Source organism: Mauremys mutica, chromosome 12 (assembly GCF_020497125.1).
Source record: "Mauremys mutica isolate MM-2020 ecotype Southern chromosome 12, ASM2049712v1, whole genome shotgun sequence".
Taxonomy (NCBI): Eukaryota; Metazoa; Chordata; order Testudines; family Geoemydidae; genus Mauremys; species Mauremys mutica.
Genome location: NC_059083.1, coordinates 64,401,572 through 64,421,707, shown reverse-complemented (window position 1 = coordinate 64,421,707; position 20,136 = coordinate 64,401,572). Strand labels below are relative to the sequence as shown.

Here is a 20,136-nt window from a genome sequence, read left to right as displayed (position 1 = left end):
AGGCTAGAGCAATCCACGCCGGAGTGATCGGGCAGGCAAGAAAAGGCAAGTAGATAGGAGCCGTCCATGCCAGAGCGATGAGCGAAACAGGCCTAAGCGATCTATACCAGAATGACAGAGCAGGAGGTATGAAAATTGATTAAGAGACAGGCCAATGCAATCTATATCAGAGTGAAAGAGCATAGGCACGGTTAGAAGCAGGCCATCCCAGAATAATAGCCTGTGAAGGGGCAGGCCAGACTAATCCATGTCAGAGACGCTTGGAAAGCAGCCAGGAGAAAGGCCAAAGAAATGACGGCCGGCAGGGAAATGGGTGGCAGGACAGACAAGAGCAATCCATGCCAGAGACCGGAGCCCTGGAACTGTCTGGCTGCTGCTGGGTATGAGTGGGGTCGGGAAGGGCGTTAACCCTCGCGGTGCCGGGGCAGGGGGGTGCCGCTGGCCGGGCGGGCTCTGGACTAGGGGCGGGCGCGAAACCACGGCCAACCCCAGCGCCCACGAATCGTGAGTTGGATCCAAACCCGCCAGACTTGCTCTGGCGCGGGGGAGTGGGGCTGCCCCGGCCACCCCAGTGTGTGGGGGGGGCGAGGTCTGCAACTGCCCCGACTACCCCCAGTGTGTGTGCGCTGGGGGTTGCAACCGCTCCGGCAACCCCATTGGGGGGGGGTCTGCAACTGCCCCGACTACCCCCAGTGGGGGGGGGGGGGCTGCAACTATCCCAGCCACCCCAGTGTGGGGGGGAGCCTGCAATTGCCATGGCCACCTTAGTGCGTTGGGGGTTGGAGGAGCTGCAACTGCCCCGACCACCCCCAGTGTGTGTTTGTGGTGAGGGGCTGCAACTGCCCCGACCACCCCCAGTGTGTGTGTGTGGTGGTGGGGGTCTGCAACTGCCCCGGCCACCCCCAGTGTGTGTGTGGGTCTGCAACTGCCTCTGCCACCCCCAGTGTGTGTGTGGGTCTACAACTGCCCCGGCCACCCCCAGTGTGTGTGTGCTGGGGGTTGCAACCGCTCTGGCAACCCCATTGGGGGGGTGGATCTGCAACTGCCCCGACTACCCCCAGTGTGTGTGTGTGTGTGTGTGTGTGGTGGGGGGCTGCAATTGCCCCAGCCACCCCAGTGTGGGGGGGAGCCTGCAATTACCATGGCCACCTTAGTGCGTGGGGGGGTGGAGGAGCTGCAACTGCCCTGGCCACCCCCAGTATGTGTGTGTGGTGAGGGGCTGCAACTGCCACGACCACCCCCAGTGTGTATGAGGTGGGCAGGGCCCCCCACAGGGGTGGGCAAGTGGGGCAATTTGCCCCAGGCCCTGCAGGGGCCCCCATGAGAATATAGCATTCTGTAGTATTGCAACTTTTTTTTATGGAAGGGGCCCCCAATATTGCTTTGCCTCAGGCCCCCTGAATCCTCTGGGCGGCCCTGGAGGTGGGGAAGGAGTTGCAACTGTCCCAGCCACCCCCAGTGTGTGTATGGGGTGGGGAAGGGGGCTCCAACTGCCCTGGCCCCCCTAGTGTGTGGTGGAGGGAGGCAGCAACAGCCATGCCCAGCTCCATGGGTGGGACCACCTACATCTGCCCATCCCTTGCCCTGCAACCAGTTCTTTCCCCCCAGCTCCCCATCATGTCTCCCCCTACCCCATCTCTGCTCCTCCTGCAGCTCCTGGGATCTTCACCCCCACCACCACCCCACCAGGCCAAGGTGGGAGACAGCACAATCCATTCTCCCCTGATCTCTAAGGGTTCTTCCCCTCCCCTTCCAAGGCTGGGTGCTGCATCCAGGGGGAGCAAAGGTGTTGTTCTATCCCTGCTGCTCACAGGAGGGTTGGGGGAGCAGAGCCCTGATCTGCTCAGCTTTTCCTGTTCCTCTCCTCCTGTAAGAAACAGTGTCAGCACCTGGGACTTCCTACAGACACTCTGATTGGCTGCTGTTCTTGAGGAGGTGGGTGAGTGGGACAGGCTACCAATCAGAGAGGGATTGCCCTGCCCCCACATAAGCAGGACTGAAATTTACCAGAGGGCTAGAGCTTGTAGCCAGGCCAGACGCACTCCCTGGCTCACCAGAGCTGATGGTACTGGGTCTGAGATTCCAGCGGGCGCTGCCTGGCCAGTGCATCATTGCCAGGGATGGTGGCTTTGTAGGACAAGTTTTTCCTCAGTCGCCCTCAGCAAGGCCCGCACAGCCTCAGGGCCCCGCTTCATTACCCTCAGTCAGCTCACTGCTCTCTGTGGCAGGGACACAGGTGTGGTCTTAGGGGGGAGGGATAGCTCAGTGGTTTGAGCATTGCCCTGCTAAACCCAGTATTGTGAGTTCAATCCTTGAGGGGGCCATTTAGGGATCTGGGGCAAAAATCTGTCTGGGGATCGGTCCTGCTTTGAGCAGGGGGTTGGACTAGATGACCTCTTGAGGTCCCTTCCAACCCTGATATTCTATGAGTCTAATCACAAATCTGTCAGTGCTGCAGGAGATGGGGGAAGTCTTTCACTTTCCCAGCATTGGGCTTTCTCTGAGGAGCAAAGAGTCGTCAAACTGTTCTGTCACTAAATCAGCAGATGTGATTATGAACAGGCCCTGGGAGCCCGTGTGTGGCATAAGAAGGTGGTGTTTGATATTGTTAATCTAATACCCTGTGGCCTCATACCAATGTCCAGACTCTCGCTTGAGATAGATGGGTAGCCTGGAACACCAAGTGTTTTAGCTGCATCTTCTGTCCACTTACAACATGGAATCAGCCCTCTTCCCACGGACATCCTCTCTGACTTTTAACTCTCAGTGTCACCCTTTCCAAATTTCTCCATCTGTAGCACAGGGATAATAACCCTTTTCTGCTTCCTCACAAAGGGGTAGAGAGGTTAAGTGGCTGCCTGTAAATCACATTTGGATCTTTGAGTAAAAGGTGCCACAGATGTGTGAAATTCACAACTCTCTCCATTGTGGAATTACAAGCCAGGAATCCCTTGTCCGGTTCTGCCCTCGCATGTGCCAGTCTCGTGGATATGATGTAGCTGGGAATAGAACTGGGCCTGCGATCTGTGTTTCAGCACCAATGGTTTAGCTTGTGTTTTTAGTACAGTACCTTCTTATAAATGCAGCTCTTCCCCCGGTTAAGAAAATTGGGCTAAATCTTGCATACATGAGACTTCTGTACTTAAGACCCATATTTAATTGTGGGGGGAAATGCTCCGAGTAATAAGTTTTGCTGCTCTCTTCAAGGTCAAATATTGGGTTTTGCTGAAGACTGTTGCCATGCTAAGAAGATGGAAGAAAACAAAATGACGGACTCCTCACCATTTGGGCTGCACTTAGTGCACTTGGATCTCAAAGGTGCTCCACCAAAGGTCTCCTACCTGGCTGAGGTAACACACTTATTGCATGCAAGTGGGGTTGTTGAATCATCTCTGAAATGATTCCAGTCCTCAGCTAGAGGTCACACTGGGAATATAATGCAAGAGAGCATGTAGTGGCCCATATGGCTTTGATTGGGGAGAGCAAAAAATTTGGTTTATCCAGAGGCCAGAATGTCTCATTAGAACTTATTTAGGGTGCTTACTGTAAACTGCAGTAACCTTAGTCCTTTCCTAGAAGGAAATAATGATTTAGGATTTCCACTTGTTGCAGATTAAGCTTTCATTCCAGCCTCCTTCACCAGCACTCAATCCACCACACACAATAACTGTAATGCTTTGCAGCTGCATAAGGAATTCAGATTCTAGTTAAGGAAAACCTTAAGCAGAGTCCTCTGTCCAAGTGAAGCATCTGATTGTGGTTGTATCTGTTCACATTTGAGCCAACCAGCTCTGGGCTTCTTGATATCTTGGATCCTGATTTCACTGTGAATGAAATACTCCACATTGGTGCCAGAGAGACTGCCAAAGAAAAGTTAAGATTCCTCTTCACATCCTGATGCCTTTGTTACCTTGGGAATTATGCAGGCCGGGACCTGTAAGACATGAGCTTGTTAAGCTTGTTCGTTGTGAACATGGATATCGTTATTACAAGCCAGACACAGATCTGCAGTGGTTTCTTTCTCTTGCAGATCTTTCCTTTATTTCGTACCCTTGGTGCCAATGGCCTTCTCATTGAGTATGAGGACATGTTTCCTTATGAGGGAGAGCTGAAGCCACTCAGAGCAGAGCATGCTTACAGGTATTGCAGTCAAATGAATCTTGCAAGGGTCGTCAGGTGGCCTTCATACTGCTAGGGAGGAGGCTACAGGCTGAGTCCTGGTCTCTGACTCTTGGACTGACCATCTGGAGCAGCTGTAGAAGCTCCTTGGGGTGGGAGAGGAGTATCACATGCCATTCTTAAGAGTCCAGAGGAATCATTGGTGAAGCTGCTACTGATGGTTTCCAAAGGGAGTGTCATACAGTCCATGCATGGAAGGATGGTAGCTGCAATAGGGGGCATAAGGAAAGTGAAAGTGCATTATGAATGGGCTGAAGATGCAACAGCAAGCCTCCCCTCAGTCCTGGGGTCAGGGGGGAATGGAGCAGAACATGTGCTGCTGGTGACTGTGTACACCTCTAACACGGTCCTCGGGAGCCAAAAATCCCTACCGCGTTATAGGTGAAACCCCGTTATATCAGGGTAGCGGTGGCAGGACTCCAGTGGTGATTTAAAGAACCCCAGGCTCCGGCCGCTGCGGGAAGCCAAGGCCCTTTAAATCGCCAGCTGATTCCTGCTGCCAAAGCTCCAGGGTAGCGGCAGCAGGGCTCCAGCGGTGATTTAAAGGGCCCGGGGCTCCCCGCAGCAGCCGGAGCCCTGTGCCCTTTAAATCGCCAGCCAAGCTCTGCTGCCACAACCCTGGGATAGCAGCGGCAGGGCTCCAGGGGTGATTTAAAGGGCCCAGGGCTCCCCACAGCAGCCGGAGCCCCGGGCCCTTTAAAGTGCCGCCCGAGCCCCGCTGCTGGAGCCCTGAGGTTACCGCGCTATGTGCAAACCCGTGTTATATCAGGTCGCGTTATATTGGGGTAGAGGTGTATTTGCTGTTTCCCATTTGTGTCTGTCAGGAACACAGCTTTGGCATTTTCCTTGTTAAATTTTTCTGCATGTAAAATCAGCCCTTCACCTTAAATCTGGTCCACAGTCTTGGGATCTTCTCTGTTGGGCCAAGTCAGGATTTGGCTGGGACTGCTGTCGGGAAAACTCAAGGAAGTAGTGCAGGCGATTCAGTAGATGAGACAGTTCTGTCCAATACAGAGCTGAGCTGAGGTGTAGTCTAATGTACTGAACACGGAGCTGGGAGTCGGGAACTCTTGAGGTTCAATCCTACCTTTACCATTACCTCCCTCTGTGGCCCTGGGAAAATCACTTAACCTCTGTGTTGAGTGTCCCCAAGGGAATAATGATACTTACCTATCTGCCTTCTGGGGTGTTGTGAGATTAGTTACTGTAATGGCTGTACAACACTCTGAAAAGCATACAGAGCTATATCTGAGTGCCAAGTACTTGTACTGGACTGACAGCACAGCATGGTATGAAGCAGCTGCCAAAGATGCCAGCTTTTAGACTAGAAATAAAAGCAGGATTCTGACCACACCACACATGGTCACTAAGGATCCCAGGATAATTTTCACAGATATAGGTAATATTAGCCCTAGTATCCAGACCAAATGCCAACGGAGGTGTTTCTGTTCTGCTCCATAAATACCCCTGCATTCCAGTTGCATAAGGTAAATGCTTCCCTTCCAGTTGTGTTAGTGTTACTGTCCAATGTTAACTCTATGAAGCCTTTACCTGTGATTTCTGTCTATACAGTGAATTGCAGTCTGTACTGTCAGTAAAGCCTGTGAAGAGCTTTGGGATAAAAGGTGCCTTATACATATTAGAACATCATCCTTCTGAAATTGACATGGTCCTGGCTTTGGTTAACTCTAAAAATCCTGTCCCAGGATCCTGGTGTAAATAACCCAAGTGCGTGTACTCTCACTCTCTCTTGCTTTCTTTCTCTCTCTTTTCCTAGTGCCTCAGAGATTAAAGAGATTTTATATTTGGCAAAATTGCATGAGTTAGAAGTTATCCCTCTGGTGCAGACCTTTGGACACATGGAAGTAAGTGCATGTCTGGATGTTGTGTAGGTTAGAGAGTTCTGGAAAGCAGGGAGTAGGCCGTGGGTCATTGACGTTTCTAGTGTTTAGCATTTGGGGGATAATATTACTCTGCACTTTTAACAGCACCTTCCATCCAGCAATCCAGAGCACCCCAATGACACTAGTGAATTCATTCTTTCAACCTCTCCAGTGAGACAGGGAGTTCTCTTATCGCAGTTTTTATGTGGGAAAGCTGAGGCACAGAGGGGGGATGTGACTTCACAGCAGACATAAGTGGCAGCGCCAAGAATAGAACCCAGATCTCCCATTCCCAGGCTTTAACAACAAGATGATTTTTTCCTCCCCAGTAGATAAACTGACAGAATTTTTCTGTTGTAGAATTCCACCCCCCAGCCCAATCAGCCTTCCACACCACCTGCCTTGCCACTCCAGTCAGCACTTCCCTCCCTGCTGTAGGTTTTAGGCACCACAGACAATGCAGTTGTAACCTCCTGAGTTATCCATGTTACCCCCGTATACATATGTTGGTTATAGCAGTGAGATGAGTGTGATGGGGTGCGCGGCTCCCTCTGATCTGGGAGAGCAGCCACTGCTCAGCGGTGTCTGGGCTAAGATGCTCTATGGAAGGATGGGAGCAGCAGAATGTGTCCTGCCTCTGCTGTGCCTGGCTCTGGCTTGTCCTCTGCCTCTGTCATTTTCCTGAGCACAGCAAAGTTTCCAAAATTGTAACAGTAGCATCCATTGGACCCCAATGAGACAGTACCATAGATGTGTCAATCTTGCAGTCATTTTGTGGTTCATCCGTACATCTCATCTCTTTTTTTTTTTGTAGTTTGTCCTAAAACACCAAGAGTTTTCTCACCTCCGGGAGGTGGAGATGTTTCCAAACGCCCTCAATCCACACAAAGAGGAATCCCTGATGCTGGTCAGTGCAATGATTGATCAGGTGGTGGCGCTGCACGATGGCTTACGATGGTTTCACATAGGCTCTGATGAGGTATGATTCTCCTTAACGACACAGTTTCTCTAAAGTGCTGAGGGACAAAGCAAGGGTTCACGCAGAAATCTTTTTGTGTCTGGGTGGACCAGGGACCCCGTGAATTTAGTGATGGATGCTGAGAACATATCTGAGTGGAATTCCCTTTTCAGGCAAGGGAACCAGCAAGATTCCAGGTCTAAGAAGCTAAATCTAAAAGTCATTTTTAATTCTTAATATCTCTGATTGCAACAGAAGCAGTTTATTTTCTTTAATAGGTTGATCAAAAGTAAAGTATTAGCTCCAGAAAAGTGCTTCTAGCTCAGCACTTGGCTTGAGTAACCTTGGCTTAAAGGGCTTCACTTGGGATCAGATTTCAAACCTGAGGTCCTGATTGGTTATGTTCAACTATATATTAGCCCCATTGTCCTGGCCAAATTCCTTCTTCTTAGTTAGGCTCTTTGGGGCAGGGACCATATTTTTTTCTGTGTTTTTACAGCACCTAGCGCTATGGGGTCCTGGGCCACGACTCCTATCTGCTTCTGCAATACAAATAATAAATAATGCAACATAGGTTCTGCTGACAAAAATGCTCCTGCAGTTTCTGTTGGGTGACATAGTCCTCTCTTCCTGCTGATATGGGCTGTTACGCAACTGGCACCAGCTATCCCAGAGGTAGCTGCACTTCACTGGTGTGCTAAGTGATTTCTGTCTGCAAAGTGGTTTGGTATGATAAGGTCATATTAAAGTCCCAAAAATCAAAGCCATATCCCCTCACTATACCACTTTGTAGAAGTAGTGCCAGGTACATTGGTTAGGATTAGGGATTCTCATAATGAGAACATCCACAGTCACATGAATGGATATATAAAGAGCATTAGGCTGAGGCACTTTTGTTCATTAACCATCTTGGAAACGCCGACCTAGTTTTCCGGGATCATAATCTCTCCCTCACCCCTCTCCAAGCCCATTGATATCTACACATGATTTTCAGTGCCTTAACCTTGTTTCTAGCTGTGATGAGTTTGATGGAGAGCACCCAGGTAATTCTACAGGCAAATGGATGGCAGATGTACAGAGTCACCCTAAGGCAGGGAGCCCAACCCATAGGAACCTTAACCCTTGCCCCAAGTACCCCACCCATAGGAACTCTAACCCTAGAGAGAGGAGTCTTATCCATAAGAACCCTAACCCTAGCTCCAAGTACCCTTACCACAGGAACTCTAACCCTAGGGTGCAGAGCCACATTCCAACATGCCTGTCACTGTGTGATTTGAAAACAGGTGTGATGGCTCTTAGGGAAGCTGACAGGATTGTTCAGGCTCCTGGAGGAGTTATACCTCAAGGTTCTGCCCACTCTTTCCAGGAGGTGGTTATTCTAACTTCCAGAGTCACTGAAAATGTTTTCTTTAAGTAGTTGAATTCATTAGGATATTTAACCCCTTCGTTTCTGTGCAGACTTTCAGCCATCACAGCACACGGGTCTTCAGAAGCCTGTAGAGGCCTCCCTGGGCTGTTGGAGCCCCACACGAAAGCTACTGAGACTGGAGTGCTTACGAGCTGTGGGATGGGATTTAAACAGAATTATAGGTCAACATCTTACCAACGTGTGGATGCTCTGTGCTTGCTGCCTGCTACAGGCTCAGGGAGGCTTCGACAGGGAGATTTCTTGGGAAACTCTGAGCTTGTGTCTTCCTTTTGAATAGATGGGGAATCCATCCTTCCCTACCCTTTTCTCTTCTCTTTGATCAGCCAAAGGGAGAATAAGAGGAGACAGGGATGAAGGAGGAGACATATTAAAAGAGCCTCTATGATAAAGCAGTGTCTTTTGGTTGGTGCCCCCAGGTCTACTATCTCGGTGAAGGGGAGGAGTCAAAGCAATGGCTGCAGAAAGAAGAGAACAGCATAGAGAAGCTGTGTCTGTCCCACATGAAAGCTGTTGCAAGTTGCATGGTCTCGTCTCATCCGGAGGTGAAGCCCATTGTGTGGGATGATATGCTCAGGGGAGTGAGTGAGGAAACACTGACAGGTATGTGAGCTGGGCAGGACACCTCTCATAACAACTCTATATACCCACTTTTGAAACAGACTCTACTGGGCAACTCGTCATTCAGTTGTGACAATTAGGAAGAGGTAAGAAGTGATTTCACAAAGAGCTAAGGAGAGGAGAGGGATTGCCCAGTAGTTAGAGCCCTAGCCTAGGACTCAGGAGCCCTGGTGTCAATTCCCTGCTTTGCTGCAGATTTCCTAAGTGACTTTGGGCAAGTCACATAGCCTGTGACTCAGTTTCCCCTCTATAAAATGGGGATAATAGCACTGCCCTACCTCACAGGCCAGTCCTGAGGATAAATACATTACAAATAGTGAGGTGCTCAGATACTGTGGTAACAAGGGCCATATAAGTACCTAACATAGATCAAGATGCCATGTGTGGGTCTTTATCTTCTCTCTCTGACCATTTAAAAAAAATCTCATGGAGCTTTACGTAAAGACAGAGGTTTGAATCAGTGTCCTTAGCCTCAACTTCCACACACGCCTGGGCAGTGTTTTGTGCACCAGTTAGTAGTTGCTCTCCACAGAAGTGCCTGCATGCCCATGGTGCAGACTAACGGAGAGAAGCCATGACCGGGTGTCTTTGACATTGCGGTTTATCGCTGTGGATATGACAGCGATGTCCAGAACTGAACTGTGGGATTGCTCAGTGGCCTCGTTCACATTAGCCTTTTTCCAACTATTGCCAAACTTGGTGCAGCCCTGGTACAAATAGAGAGCCAGCCAGCCAGCCAGCAGCATTGTCACCACGCTAGCATGAAGACCTGCTCTGAACAGTTTAAAATGGGGTTTGGGTTAAACACTGAATTTTTGCTTGGCAGCAGCTTCTGCATGGCCAGGTATTCTTCAGTGTTTAAATCCAAGTGAATTACAAAGTAACTTGGGACCAAACCTGCACCTTTGTACATACAGAATTTGCACTGAAGTTGGAGGAAGTTTGACATGTGCAAAGAATACAGGATCAACCCTTTGCAGGATCCTTTGTTCCTGTAACCACATGCACTGGTAAGCCCAGGAGACTGATAATGAGACTGGCTAGAGATGAAGGACTCTTAGGCTATGTCTACTCTACCACCTATCTCAGCAAAACTTATGTCACTCTGGGGTGTGAATATTCCACCCCCCTGAGCGACATGAATTACACCAACAGAAGCATTTGTCGATGGGAGAGCTTTTCCTGCCGACAAAGCTTATGCCACTTGTGGAGTTGGCTCTCTCCTGTCGGAGTAGAGTGTCTTCACCAGACGTGCTGCAGCGGTGCAGCTGTACCAATACTTCAATTGATATGGCCTTAGTCTGGCCAATAGACAGGTGTCCATCCTATGGATGGTCACTAATTGGTCTCTTTGTTGACAGTCTCAGGAAAGAATCTAAGGACTGAGTGGAGCCTGAACTGCCTCTCACCTTGGAAGAGTCCTCTCTAAACCAGAGTTTGCAGGGAGAGGCCAGGAGAGACTTGCGCTCTGGAGCTGCCTGTGTTCTTGTCTGTTCTGTAGGTAGAGAACATCTACATCCAAGGCTGACAAACCCATCCCGTGGGGTTTGATGCAGGGCTGATTACTGCAGCATTAACACACAAGCAGCTTTAACTGACCGTTTTGCATCATTTAAAATAAATTCTGCTCCTTTTAGAGTCCGGGGTAGCTCAGCTAATGGAGCCAATGATTTGGGACTATGCAGCGGATCTTGACGAGGATGACAAAGGTTTGTACTGTTGGTTCTGAACTACTCAGAGCATGCAAAGTGCTCAGTTAACTTAAAAATGGCCAGTTTCTAATTCTTACGTCACATGGTCCCCAGACACCAGAAGCTTTTGCTATATTAAATAAACCTTCTCCTACTAACTAATATTAATATTAACTTATATTAATTATAACAATCTCTGTAAGTGATGGAGACAACTATGCAGATCTTGCTAGAATCTGTGCACGCTGATTTATTGCTCCTGGGAAGGTTTTCAAGGGGAGTATGGCCCCTTTCTTTCTAGCAGAATATATGGAAAGACGATCCTACCCTCCCCTTCTGTTAAACTGAATATAGACTTTAGGCATGTCACTTCTTTAAAAGACACCTTATATTTGTCATCAAGAATCTCGCACCATTTTACACTGTCAAAATGAAGTTGTAAGCAAACCCCTTTGCTCTGACTTCATGGCATTGTACCTGTTCCATCTAACTTTATTTTTCTCTCTCCACTCCTGTTGTGAAGGATTTTCATCTGTTAAGATCAAGATTTTCACACCTACCTGTCATCTTGTTTTTATTGGCCTGGGCACTCAGCATAGTCAATAAGGGGTTTCATTTGAAAACGTCCTTAGCGTTGGCTTAACTCTGCTTCTGTTGAAGGTTAATGAGCATTCTTCAGTGAGTCCAGTTAGGCCAATAGTGAGCACTTCTGAAAATCCCACCCTAAAGGCCTCATACAAGTTCCCTGGAAGTCAGAGAAAAGGCTCGTATTTGATTCCCATGGGAGTTGGATCAAGCCTTAAAGATTTTGTATTCAAATGCTTAGGGTATGTCTATACTGCAAGAGCTGCCATTGTAGTGTAGACACTTTCTACAGTGATGGAAGAAATGTTTCCATTGCTGTAGTAAATCCACCACCTCAAGAGCTAGGTTGATGGAAGAATTCTTCCATTGACCTGGCTGCGTCTATGTTTTTACAGCCCAGAGAAATGTAGCTTGATCGATCTCTGTTTTAGGTGTAGACCAGGACTTAGGTGCTACAGTAACTAACAGTTGTTTGGTGTTCCATAGATTCAGGTATACACCCAGCTTTCTTAGCACTCTAGAGATGAAACTTAAATCTCCCAAGTGTTTGAATTCATTGGGTCTGATTTTCTTCTGATCTGCACCAGTGTAAATCTTTGGGGGCAGTAACTTCTGATTTACCCCAGAGTGAAAGAAGAAATTGGCCCTGTGTGGACTCTGCTGTAACAGCAGGGTATTCCAGATGCCCAATTCTGCAGTCCTTACTCAAGTGAGTAACAATTGGCCATGCGAGGAGTCCTCACATGAGCGAGGTTTTCAGAATCAGATCCTGAATGAAGTACCTTGAGAATATGGGCCTGATCTTGTAGACAGCAAGACTCTCACTAAAAGCCGGTAGGGGACATTTGCCTGCAAATGGACTTTGGCTTCAGAGCCTGCATCCAGAATAGCCTTTGGTGAACAAATGGACTGTGTGTCTCAATGAGTGAAAGTGTGACACGCTTATGGCCCCTTCCAGCTCAAACCCAGAGCTGTGTATCTTTTGCAGAAGAGTTCAGGATCCAGAATTCCTCTGAACAGGAGTAATGCAGCTAAAACTGAGTGCCTTGTGCTGTACATGTCCCTTTGGTCTTATATTTCAGTGCTTCTCATTGAAAAGTACCGCAAGTGTGGCTTCCCCAAGCTGTGGTTTGCTAGTGCCTTTAAAGGAGCCACTGGGGCAAATCAGTCTCTAACTCTGATTGGACACCACCTAAAAAACCATCTCCAGTGGCTGAAAGTGGCAAACAGCACCCCTGCTGATATGCTCCAAGGCATCGCCCTGACTGGCTGGCAAAGGTAAGGGCTGTTCTTTAAGCAGTTCCATGGAATGTATGCAAACAAATTCCCACCAAACAATATCAAGATAGGCATAAAGGGGCCCAGGATCCACAGGGACCAGAGAGTGCTGCAGGGAACTCGGGAATACTGCAGTGCCTCCTGTTGCTCACTTATAGCCCCTCCCCAAGTAACTGAGTATTGTTGATGGGTCTCAAAAGGTTCCTTCCAGTCCTCTGGCCCAGGAGCATTAAGGCCATGCAGCGTGGAGGGGAAAACTGAAGGCTCTTCAGGTCTAAATCCGACAACGATTAATATTTGCTCTTCCTGGGAATAAAAAACTCCGTTAACTCAACTACATTCTTAATGAGGGAGCTTGTGTTTTGTAGCACACTGAGTTAATCAGTAGAAATGACTCTTGTTGGAGACACATCCAATAGTTAAGTCTTAAGGCAAAATGAAGATTGGAATTTCAGCCTTTTTAAATGCTGCTTTGTGCCACCTTGAATTGGGTTTTATTTCACTCTTCTTTTGGGTGAGAGGTGGGGGGGGACGTATTGAATACACATTTATTACAGATTATTTTCTGCAGGTGCATGGAGACCACTTTACTCATCCTATGCTAATATTTAACATTGATAGGACTAATCCATATACCAACTAACTTGTCTGAAGACAATGATTATTTAAACAAACCATACCACAGGATGCCCTTGAAATTGTTTGCACTCTAACTCAGATAGCACAAGTTATTTTTATCCTTCATGGGATGAAAATATGAATGTAGCTTGATCTCCCAGTCCAGTTAAACCCTTGAAAATGGGGGCTACCCCATAGAAATGTGGCCAGACACTTAGTTTCTCCTTCCAACGCTGCTCTAGTTAATACCCAAGTCCAGAGATGGAGTAGTTAAAAGAATAAACTATTGTAATGATGGTTTCAAATACCACAAAGCTGCGTGAGGAAATAATTGTAAGTATTAGAAGGAGAAAAGCGTTTCATGGGACAGAGGTATAATCTAAGACAGGGGTAGGCAACCTATGGCACACATGCCGAAGGTGGCACGCAAGCTGATTTTAAGTAGCACTCACACTGCCTGGGTCCTGGCCACTGGTCCAGGGGGCTCTGCATTTTAATTTAATTTTAAATGAAGCTTCTTAAACATTTTAAAAACCTTATTTACTTTACATACAACAATAGTTTAGTTATATATTATAGACTTATAGAAAGAGACCTTCTAAAAATGTTAAAATGTATTACTGGCACGCGAAACCTTAAATTAGAGTGAATAAATGAAGACTCAGCACACCATTTCTGAAAGGTTGCCTACCCCTGATCTAAGATAAGGCCAGAAATCCTGAGTTCTAATTCAGGCTTTGACCCTGATTTTCCTTGGGCAAATTACTTAATCTGTTTCTCAGTTTCCTCATCAGTAACAGAGGTATAATTATCCCTTTGTATCTCGGAGGGGGAGTTAGGATGTGCTTTATCCTGAGATGGACTAATGTTTGTAAAACACTTCAAGACTGTTGGATGAAATGCTAACATTTAGCACAGTTATAACACCCATTTACAGCAAAGCATTCACTGAATGGACATTTATTTATTTCAGGTATGACCATTTCTCTGTCTTATGTGAGCTTCTTCCAGTGGGAATCCCATCACTAGCTGTGTGTCTACAGGCACTACAGAATGGTACACACTGCCTATATCTTCTATCAGAGCTAATACCTATTCCAAAGGAAAGTTAACTGTGACTAAAATTCTGCAAGATCAAACCACCTCTTAAATGTAACAGGCATGTCTGTGATCATGAACATTGTTAGATTATAAACAATGTGTTTCTGATCTAATTTCATACTCTTTATAGGCACACAGGCATGACTATGGTAATAGCAGCTGCTGTGGTTTCCACCCATTGTGTGGGTCCATTAATTTAATAAAGAACCTTATTATACTAATCCTCTTGTGTTTTTGAGTAGTGCATAAATTGACATTGATTTCCTTTCTCAAGTGTAATCTTTTTTAGCATTAGAAGCTATGAATTGCTTTTGAAACAAATCTGCTTAAACTGATTTTTGACTCATTGCTCATACAGAAATGAGACTAGTTACACATAGACCACATTTCAGTCTAAGGTCTTGTCTACACCCACGAATTGTTCTGCTTAAACTATACCAATGTGGATAAAGGAGGACAGCCCCCCTAAAATGGATGCAGCTATACCAGCATAAAGGTGCTTGTAGCAGTATAGCTTATTCCCATATGGGAAGGGGCATAAGCTATACCAGTAGAAGGTATTTATACCTGTATAATGCATCCACACTAGCAACTGAATCGGTATAACCATTTCAGAAAAAAAAGACCCTTAACCTAAATAGTTATACTGGTAGACTAGGCCTTAACCTGTAGAATTCTGCAAGGGTCAGTTCTGTCTTCTGCATGTCTTCTTTTAGGGGCTAGGAAAGCCTCCTGAAACTTTTTTTAAAAAACTAAGACATCTAAAAATATTAAGAGGGAAATGCAATGTAAAGAAAACTAGGCAGACAGGCCTGGGGTGGCAGTAGTAATTTCTCAATGGAGAATTAACACGCTGTACTGAAGTCTGTAGGGAGGATTTTCATAAGTACTCAGTTTTGGCCTAACCCTGCTTCTGTTTAAGTGAATGGGAGTTTTACCATTGACTTCAGTGGAAGCAGAGTTAAAATCCCTCCTTACTCGTATTATAGCTATTTGTATCCCCATTTTACCATTAGAGGCTTCACTTTTCCTCTGCTCCCCTCTTACTTTGACTGTCCTTTGCCCAGGTGGCTATTCTGAAAAGGTTAAAGAAAATGTGGAGAAACAGCTGGGGCTCTCAGGTCTGGAAATTGACACTTTCATGAGGTAAAGCCCCACTTGCTGGATTCAGATGCTTCCTGTTGTGTTGTGATGTAATTCTGGAGACTGACATATTCTCTTTGGACAGTGAAAGTTCAGGGACCTTTCCAGGGAGTGACATCTTCACACTTGTGACTCAGGTCTGCTTCTATTTGAAGCCCTCCGTAGATGAACTTCTTGAAAGAAACAGGTAAGAAAAAAAATCAACTTGGTATTTTTGCTGTCTCCTCATAAGTGATTGGCCCATAATGTACATAAATGGTACAAGAAAACTTAAATTGACTTCTCTGTGGTGACTAATGTTCTTAGTTGTGAAGCTTAGTTGGTGGCTAAGGCGTTACATGACCCTCTGCTCTGAAATAGAGTGATACTAGCAGAGGATAACACATTTAGACCTGGATTCAGCAAATTGCCCAAACACTTGCTTAAGTCCATCCCTTTTTATCACAGCATGTGCTTAAATTCTTTGCTGAATCAGAGTTTTACTGCCATTGAAGACAAAATGTAATTTCTGAAAGTTCTAGTGAGAAAAAGATTAGTGTTCAAGTTATAAAGGCAAAATATTGTGCCTTAGGACACAAACTATAATTCTCAACCAAATTCAAAGGTGATGTGTAAAATGGCATAAATTAGACTCCCTTACACTAATTTAGACCGCATTAGATCCATTCTACAACTGTGCAAGGGTGTCTACCTCAGTGTGAGGGAGATTCCAACTTAAACCACTTCTTAAATCACCTCAGTCTGGCCTGCAGCCATCTGTCCCCATCAGTCACTGCTGTTTCAAGGAATATTCAGGCTGAGATGTATTTTCAGGTTTGTCACAGGCTGGTTCAGCCCCTACCACAGAAAGAGGAGGATTGTTCATCCTATAATGATGCATCATTTTCAGCCGGATGCACTAAGGTAACTCAACAGTCCACTTTGCAAATAAAGCTTGTGTTTAAAACATCATTCTGTGATTTCAAGCTTGAGCACCACTGTTTGGAATAAGTCAACATTAAGCAACCTAGTTGTTATAAAACAATCGAACATGAAGCATATAGGTTTTGGGGAGACAGCTACTCAGAAAGGAAATGACTATGCAGTGGTAGGATCTGGAATAGAAGCCGATCCTCTGACTCCCAGTCCACTGCCAATGCAATTCATGGTCTTGTTTAGTATATCAGTGTATATTTTTATCTATTTAAATTTTCACAGTTGTGGGAAATCAGGAGGGTGGAGGAGGTCAGACAATAATTATTTGACAGACTTTGAGATTCAAATAATTAAAGCTTTATAAGCCAGCTGTTTTAGCAGAGCTGTAAATACATGTTTTTAAGCAGCATTCATTACAACACATTTTATACTCATTAAGGTGGGACTCACACAAAGTAAGGTTTTCAACCAGCATTCCTATCATCAATGGAAATTCTTTTTGGGTGGTTTGTGTGTGTATGTATGGTGAAATCAACATTTACCAATAAAAATCTAATCCTTCCAAAGTTAAAGCCTATTTTGTCAATTCATATGATATGCTGATTTTTTAAGAGTTACTATGGCAGGGGGAGTTTAAGTTTCAAAAACTGCTTTAGTGACTTAAATCTCTACTAATTCAAGGTCAGGTTTCAAGAACAAAAAAAAAAAGGACAGTTCCTCATTAACTTATACACCTTTGCACCATTTTTTAAAACCACTGAATGAGTGAGATGCAGAAGTTAACTGCCCCCAAAATGTAAGGTACAGTCCTGCAGCTTTAAATCCATTGCAGTCCTGTAAAAGATACGTCCTTTCCTGCAGGAGAAGTGAAACTTTAAAGCTCCAGCACAGTATGCTAGAATTCCATTTCTTCTCTCTGCAAAGGGTCACCTGGTGATCTCATCTCATCTCTTTTGTCATGACTTAATTGCAAATGTAGTTGGTGCAGTTGGCTAATAATTCTGGTGAAGAACATGAACTGTAGCATGCTCTGTTCACTTCTTCCTTTGGTTTCTGTTTAGTCTTCTAGCCAAGTGGAATGCTGTGATGCAAGAGCTTCAAGCAGCCCTTGAGAGAGTTTTCTACATGTGTACCCTAGAAGAGTGGATGGAGGAGAATGTCCATCCCAGCTTACACAAACTGCAGGAAGTAGTGGATGACCTAGATAAAGCAATACAAGCACAATCCTAGCTGCCCTCAGAAACTGCCAAATGTCTGATCTGAGACCCTGGCTGGTGCAAATTCATGAGTAACTGTATAGCCAGAGCTTAAACCACCCATGGAATAAAGTGGATGCAACTTCACTGAAGTTGAGTTGGACCATATCCACAGCAAGGAATTTGAAGCTAGAATGATGAAGTATGAAGATGTGGGGTTCTATCTTTACCTCCAACCAATGCCGAAACTCAGCCTCTGAAATCAGCTACAGCAATGTGCGTACTTGACCAGACTTACTCCTGTGTATAACAATGAAAGCAAGAATGAGGCCAAGCTTGGCTGTGTCCTTAGTAGTCAGAGTATAAGGAAAGGAGAAAGTGCATCAAGACAGATCTTGAATTTCAAAAATCTCTCTCTTTTAGGTAAAAGTGACCTGAAAAAGTAATGTGGCAAATTCCAGTCGCTCACCAGTATGAGCTGAATGCCCCCCAAGATTCTGCATACTTCTGCCTTGTTGTAGGTCTTTATCTCCTTCCATTATGGCCATCTGATTCTTGCTCAGAGGCACTGTTCCAGTACACATCCTACTGCAGCATCATGACAAAACTTCAGTCAATCCATGGCTCTGGATACGTTCTGCTTGTGACATTCTAAAGTATAGAAAGGAATTTTAAAAAACAAAAAGCCTACATCCAGCTTTGAGCAGGTTCAGATCTGGAACTGAAGGTCACAATTTGACCTTTTAAAAAAAAAAATAATTCAAATACAGGTCTTAACTGGCTTTTTAGGAAAACAGGAGAAAGATTCCTTGAGGGCTGTGACATCACAGCATGGTGTATGACGGGGCATCAAAGCAGGAGTCAGCTGGCTTCAGTGGACTTACAGGACTTGGAATGAGAGGTGGGAAATGAATTTTTGGTAACATGCTGAACACTGCAGTCTGGTTATTTGAGGAAGTTTCTTAAAGCCTCTCAACATAACAGAAAAGTACCCAAATCACTTCAGACACCCTTCAGTTGTTAGCTTCATAACTATAAATCTGATTTTTGTTGCATCTACTTGCAAAGTTAGAAACTAGTCTGAAGTCAATAGAAAGACACCCACAGGCTTTTGGTGCTTGAGGTGAGGGCTCTTAATGGTTTATACACAAGTTTATGTTTCATAGCTCTTGTAAACTGGTTAACAAGCATATTGTAACTACTGGGCACAAAATAAGTCAGTGAAAACCAGATACTCCAAGTGTGAATTTACAATAAACATTCAAAATACCTTTTAAAATGTTTGCTTCGTTCATTGCTTTCTTGAAACATCTAAATACAGAGTTTAAAGAATGAGTATGGAGCCAACTTCTAATGTGTACTTTGAAATTAGCATATATCTGAACTACTGAGAAATGCAGACAGATACAGTAAATGGAGAGAGGCAGGGTAGAATGGGATTCACAAAAGCTATCTCACTAGGCAGCTCCTTGCCTAAGGTAGGCAGTGGGAGATACCAACCTGAGCGGGGCATGCTAAGCCCATCCCTCTTGGAGATAGGTGCTTAAGTGCTGGGTGCAGGGACATGCATCCCTCTACTTGGGATTCTCAGCTGTGAACCCTCTATATAGGCACCTGTGCTATTTTTGCAAGAAGCTGGGCAAGAGAGAGGCCTTCCTTCAGCTTTTAGCCCAGTGGTTAAGGTACTCACCTGGGATGCAGGAGAGCCCTGGTTCAAGTCCCCTCTGCCACCTGAGGTGAGTGCTCTAACCAGTGAGCTATTCTGATGTCTATTTCAGTATCTCCTGTGCAAGCTGTCCACTGTGGATAAATACTGCTACTTCCTACACTACTCTAAGGCCTGGTCTACACTGGGGGGGGGGGGGGGCTTGATGTAAGATACGCAACTTCAGCTACGGGAATAGCGTAGCTGAAGTCGACGTATCTTATTTCGACTTACCTCCCGTCCTCACGGCACAGGATCAACGGCCGCGGCTCCCCCGTCGACTCCGCTTCCGCCGCTCGCCCTGGTGGAGTTCCGGAGTCGACGGGAGCGTGTTCAGGGATCGATATATCGCATCTAGACGAGACACGATATATCGATCCCCGATAGATCGATTGCTACCCACCAATCCGGCGGGTAGTCTGGACGTGCCCTAAATGTCCTTGCCTCAAAGAGGTGGGTCTTTGGTTCACTGTATATGATATGCCTTGCTTTGGACTTCTGGGGAATAAACAAAGATGGGTTAGCCTCAGCACATTTGGCTCAGTTCAGATAAGCCCTTTTGTAGTTCTTTTCATCAGTAGATCTCAAAGCACTTTACAAAGGAGGTCAGTATCATTATCCCCATTTTACAGGTGGGGAAACTGAACCACAGAAAGGTGAAGTGGGTTGTCCAAGGTCACCCAGCAGGCCAGTAGCTAGCTGGGAATAGAAATCAGGGCTCCTGAGTCCCCATCCAGTGCTCTAATCAGAAGCAACGTTATTCATGGTGGGAAGTGGAAGGGATTTAAAGAAAGGCCTGATTGTTTAAAACGTTACCATCCCACTATAGAATGCTAG

At 45.9% G+C, this 20,136-nt stretch overlaps 1 protein-coding gene across 4 annotated transcripts; it reads left to right on the top strand.

The window, feature by feature from the left end:
• The first annotated feature begins 24 nt into the window (after positions 1–24).
• Positions 25–18,886, top strand: HEXD (hexosaminidase D). 4 transcript variants are annotated; one of them, XM_044981785.1, is made up of 13 exons: positions 25–126; positions 3,208–3,350; positions 4,031–4,140; positions 5,957–6,044; positions 6,877–7,041; positions 8,866–9,049; positions 10,705–10,776; positions 12,426–12,621; positions 14,213–14,295; positions 15,408–15,486; positions 15,569–15,670; positions 16,297–16,386; positions 17,460–18,886. In XM_044981785.1, the coding sequence occupies exons 1-13, from the start codon at positions 78–80 to the stop codon at positions 17,626–17,628; spliced, it is 1,530 nt and encodes a 509-aa protein (XP_044837720.1). In that variant the 5' UTR covers positions 25–77; the 3' UTR covers positions 17,629–18,886. The 4 variants fall into 4 exon arrangements, with proteins under 4 accessions (XP_044837720.1, XP_044837721.1, XP_044837724.1 ...); XM_044981786.1 differs by lacking the exon at positions 25–126 and adding an exon at positions 187–380; XM_044981789.1 differs by lacking the exon at positions 25–126 and adding an exon at positions 410–504.
• Positions 18,887–20,136: the final 1,250 nt, after the last annotated feature.

Bases quoted from the DNA above. Each gene is read 5' to 3' on its own strand.
- HEXD (XM_044981785.1), top strand. From the start codon at position 78: ATGAGCGAAACAGGCCTAAGCGATCTATACCAGAATGACAGAGCAGGA. The intron at 6,045-6,876 runs GTAAGTGCATGT...TTTTTTTTGTAG, and splicing joins AGACCTTTGGACACATGGAA to TTTGTCCTAAAACACCAAGA. The intron at 16,387-17,459 runs GTAACTCAACAG...GTTTCTGTTTAG, and splicing joins TTTCAGCCGGATGCACTAAG to TCTTCTAGCCAAGTGGAATG.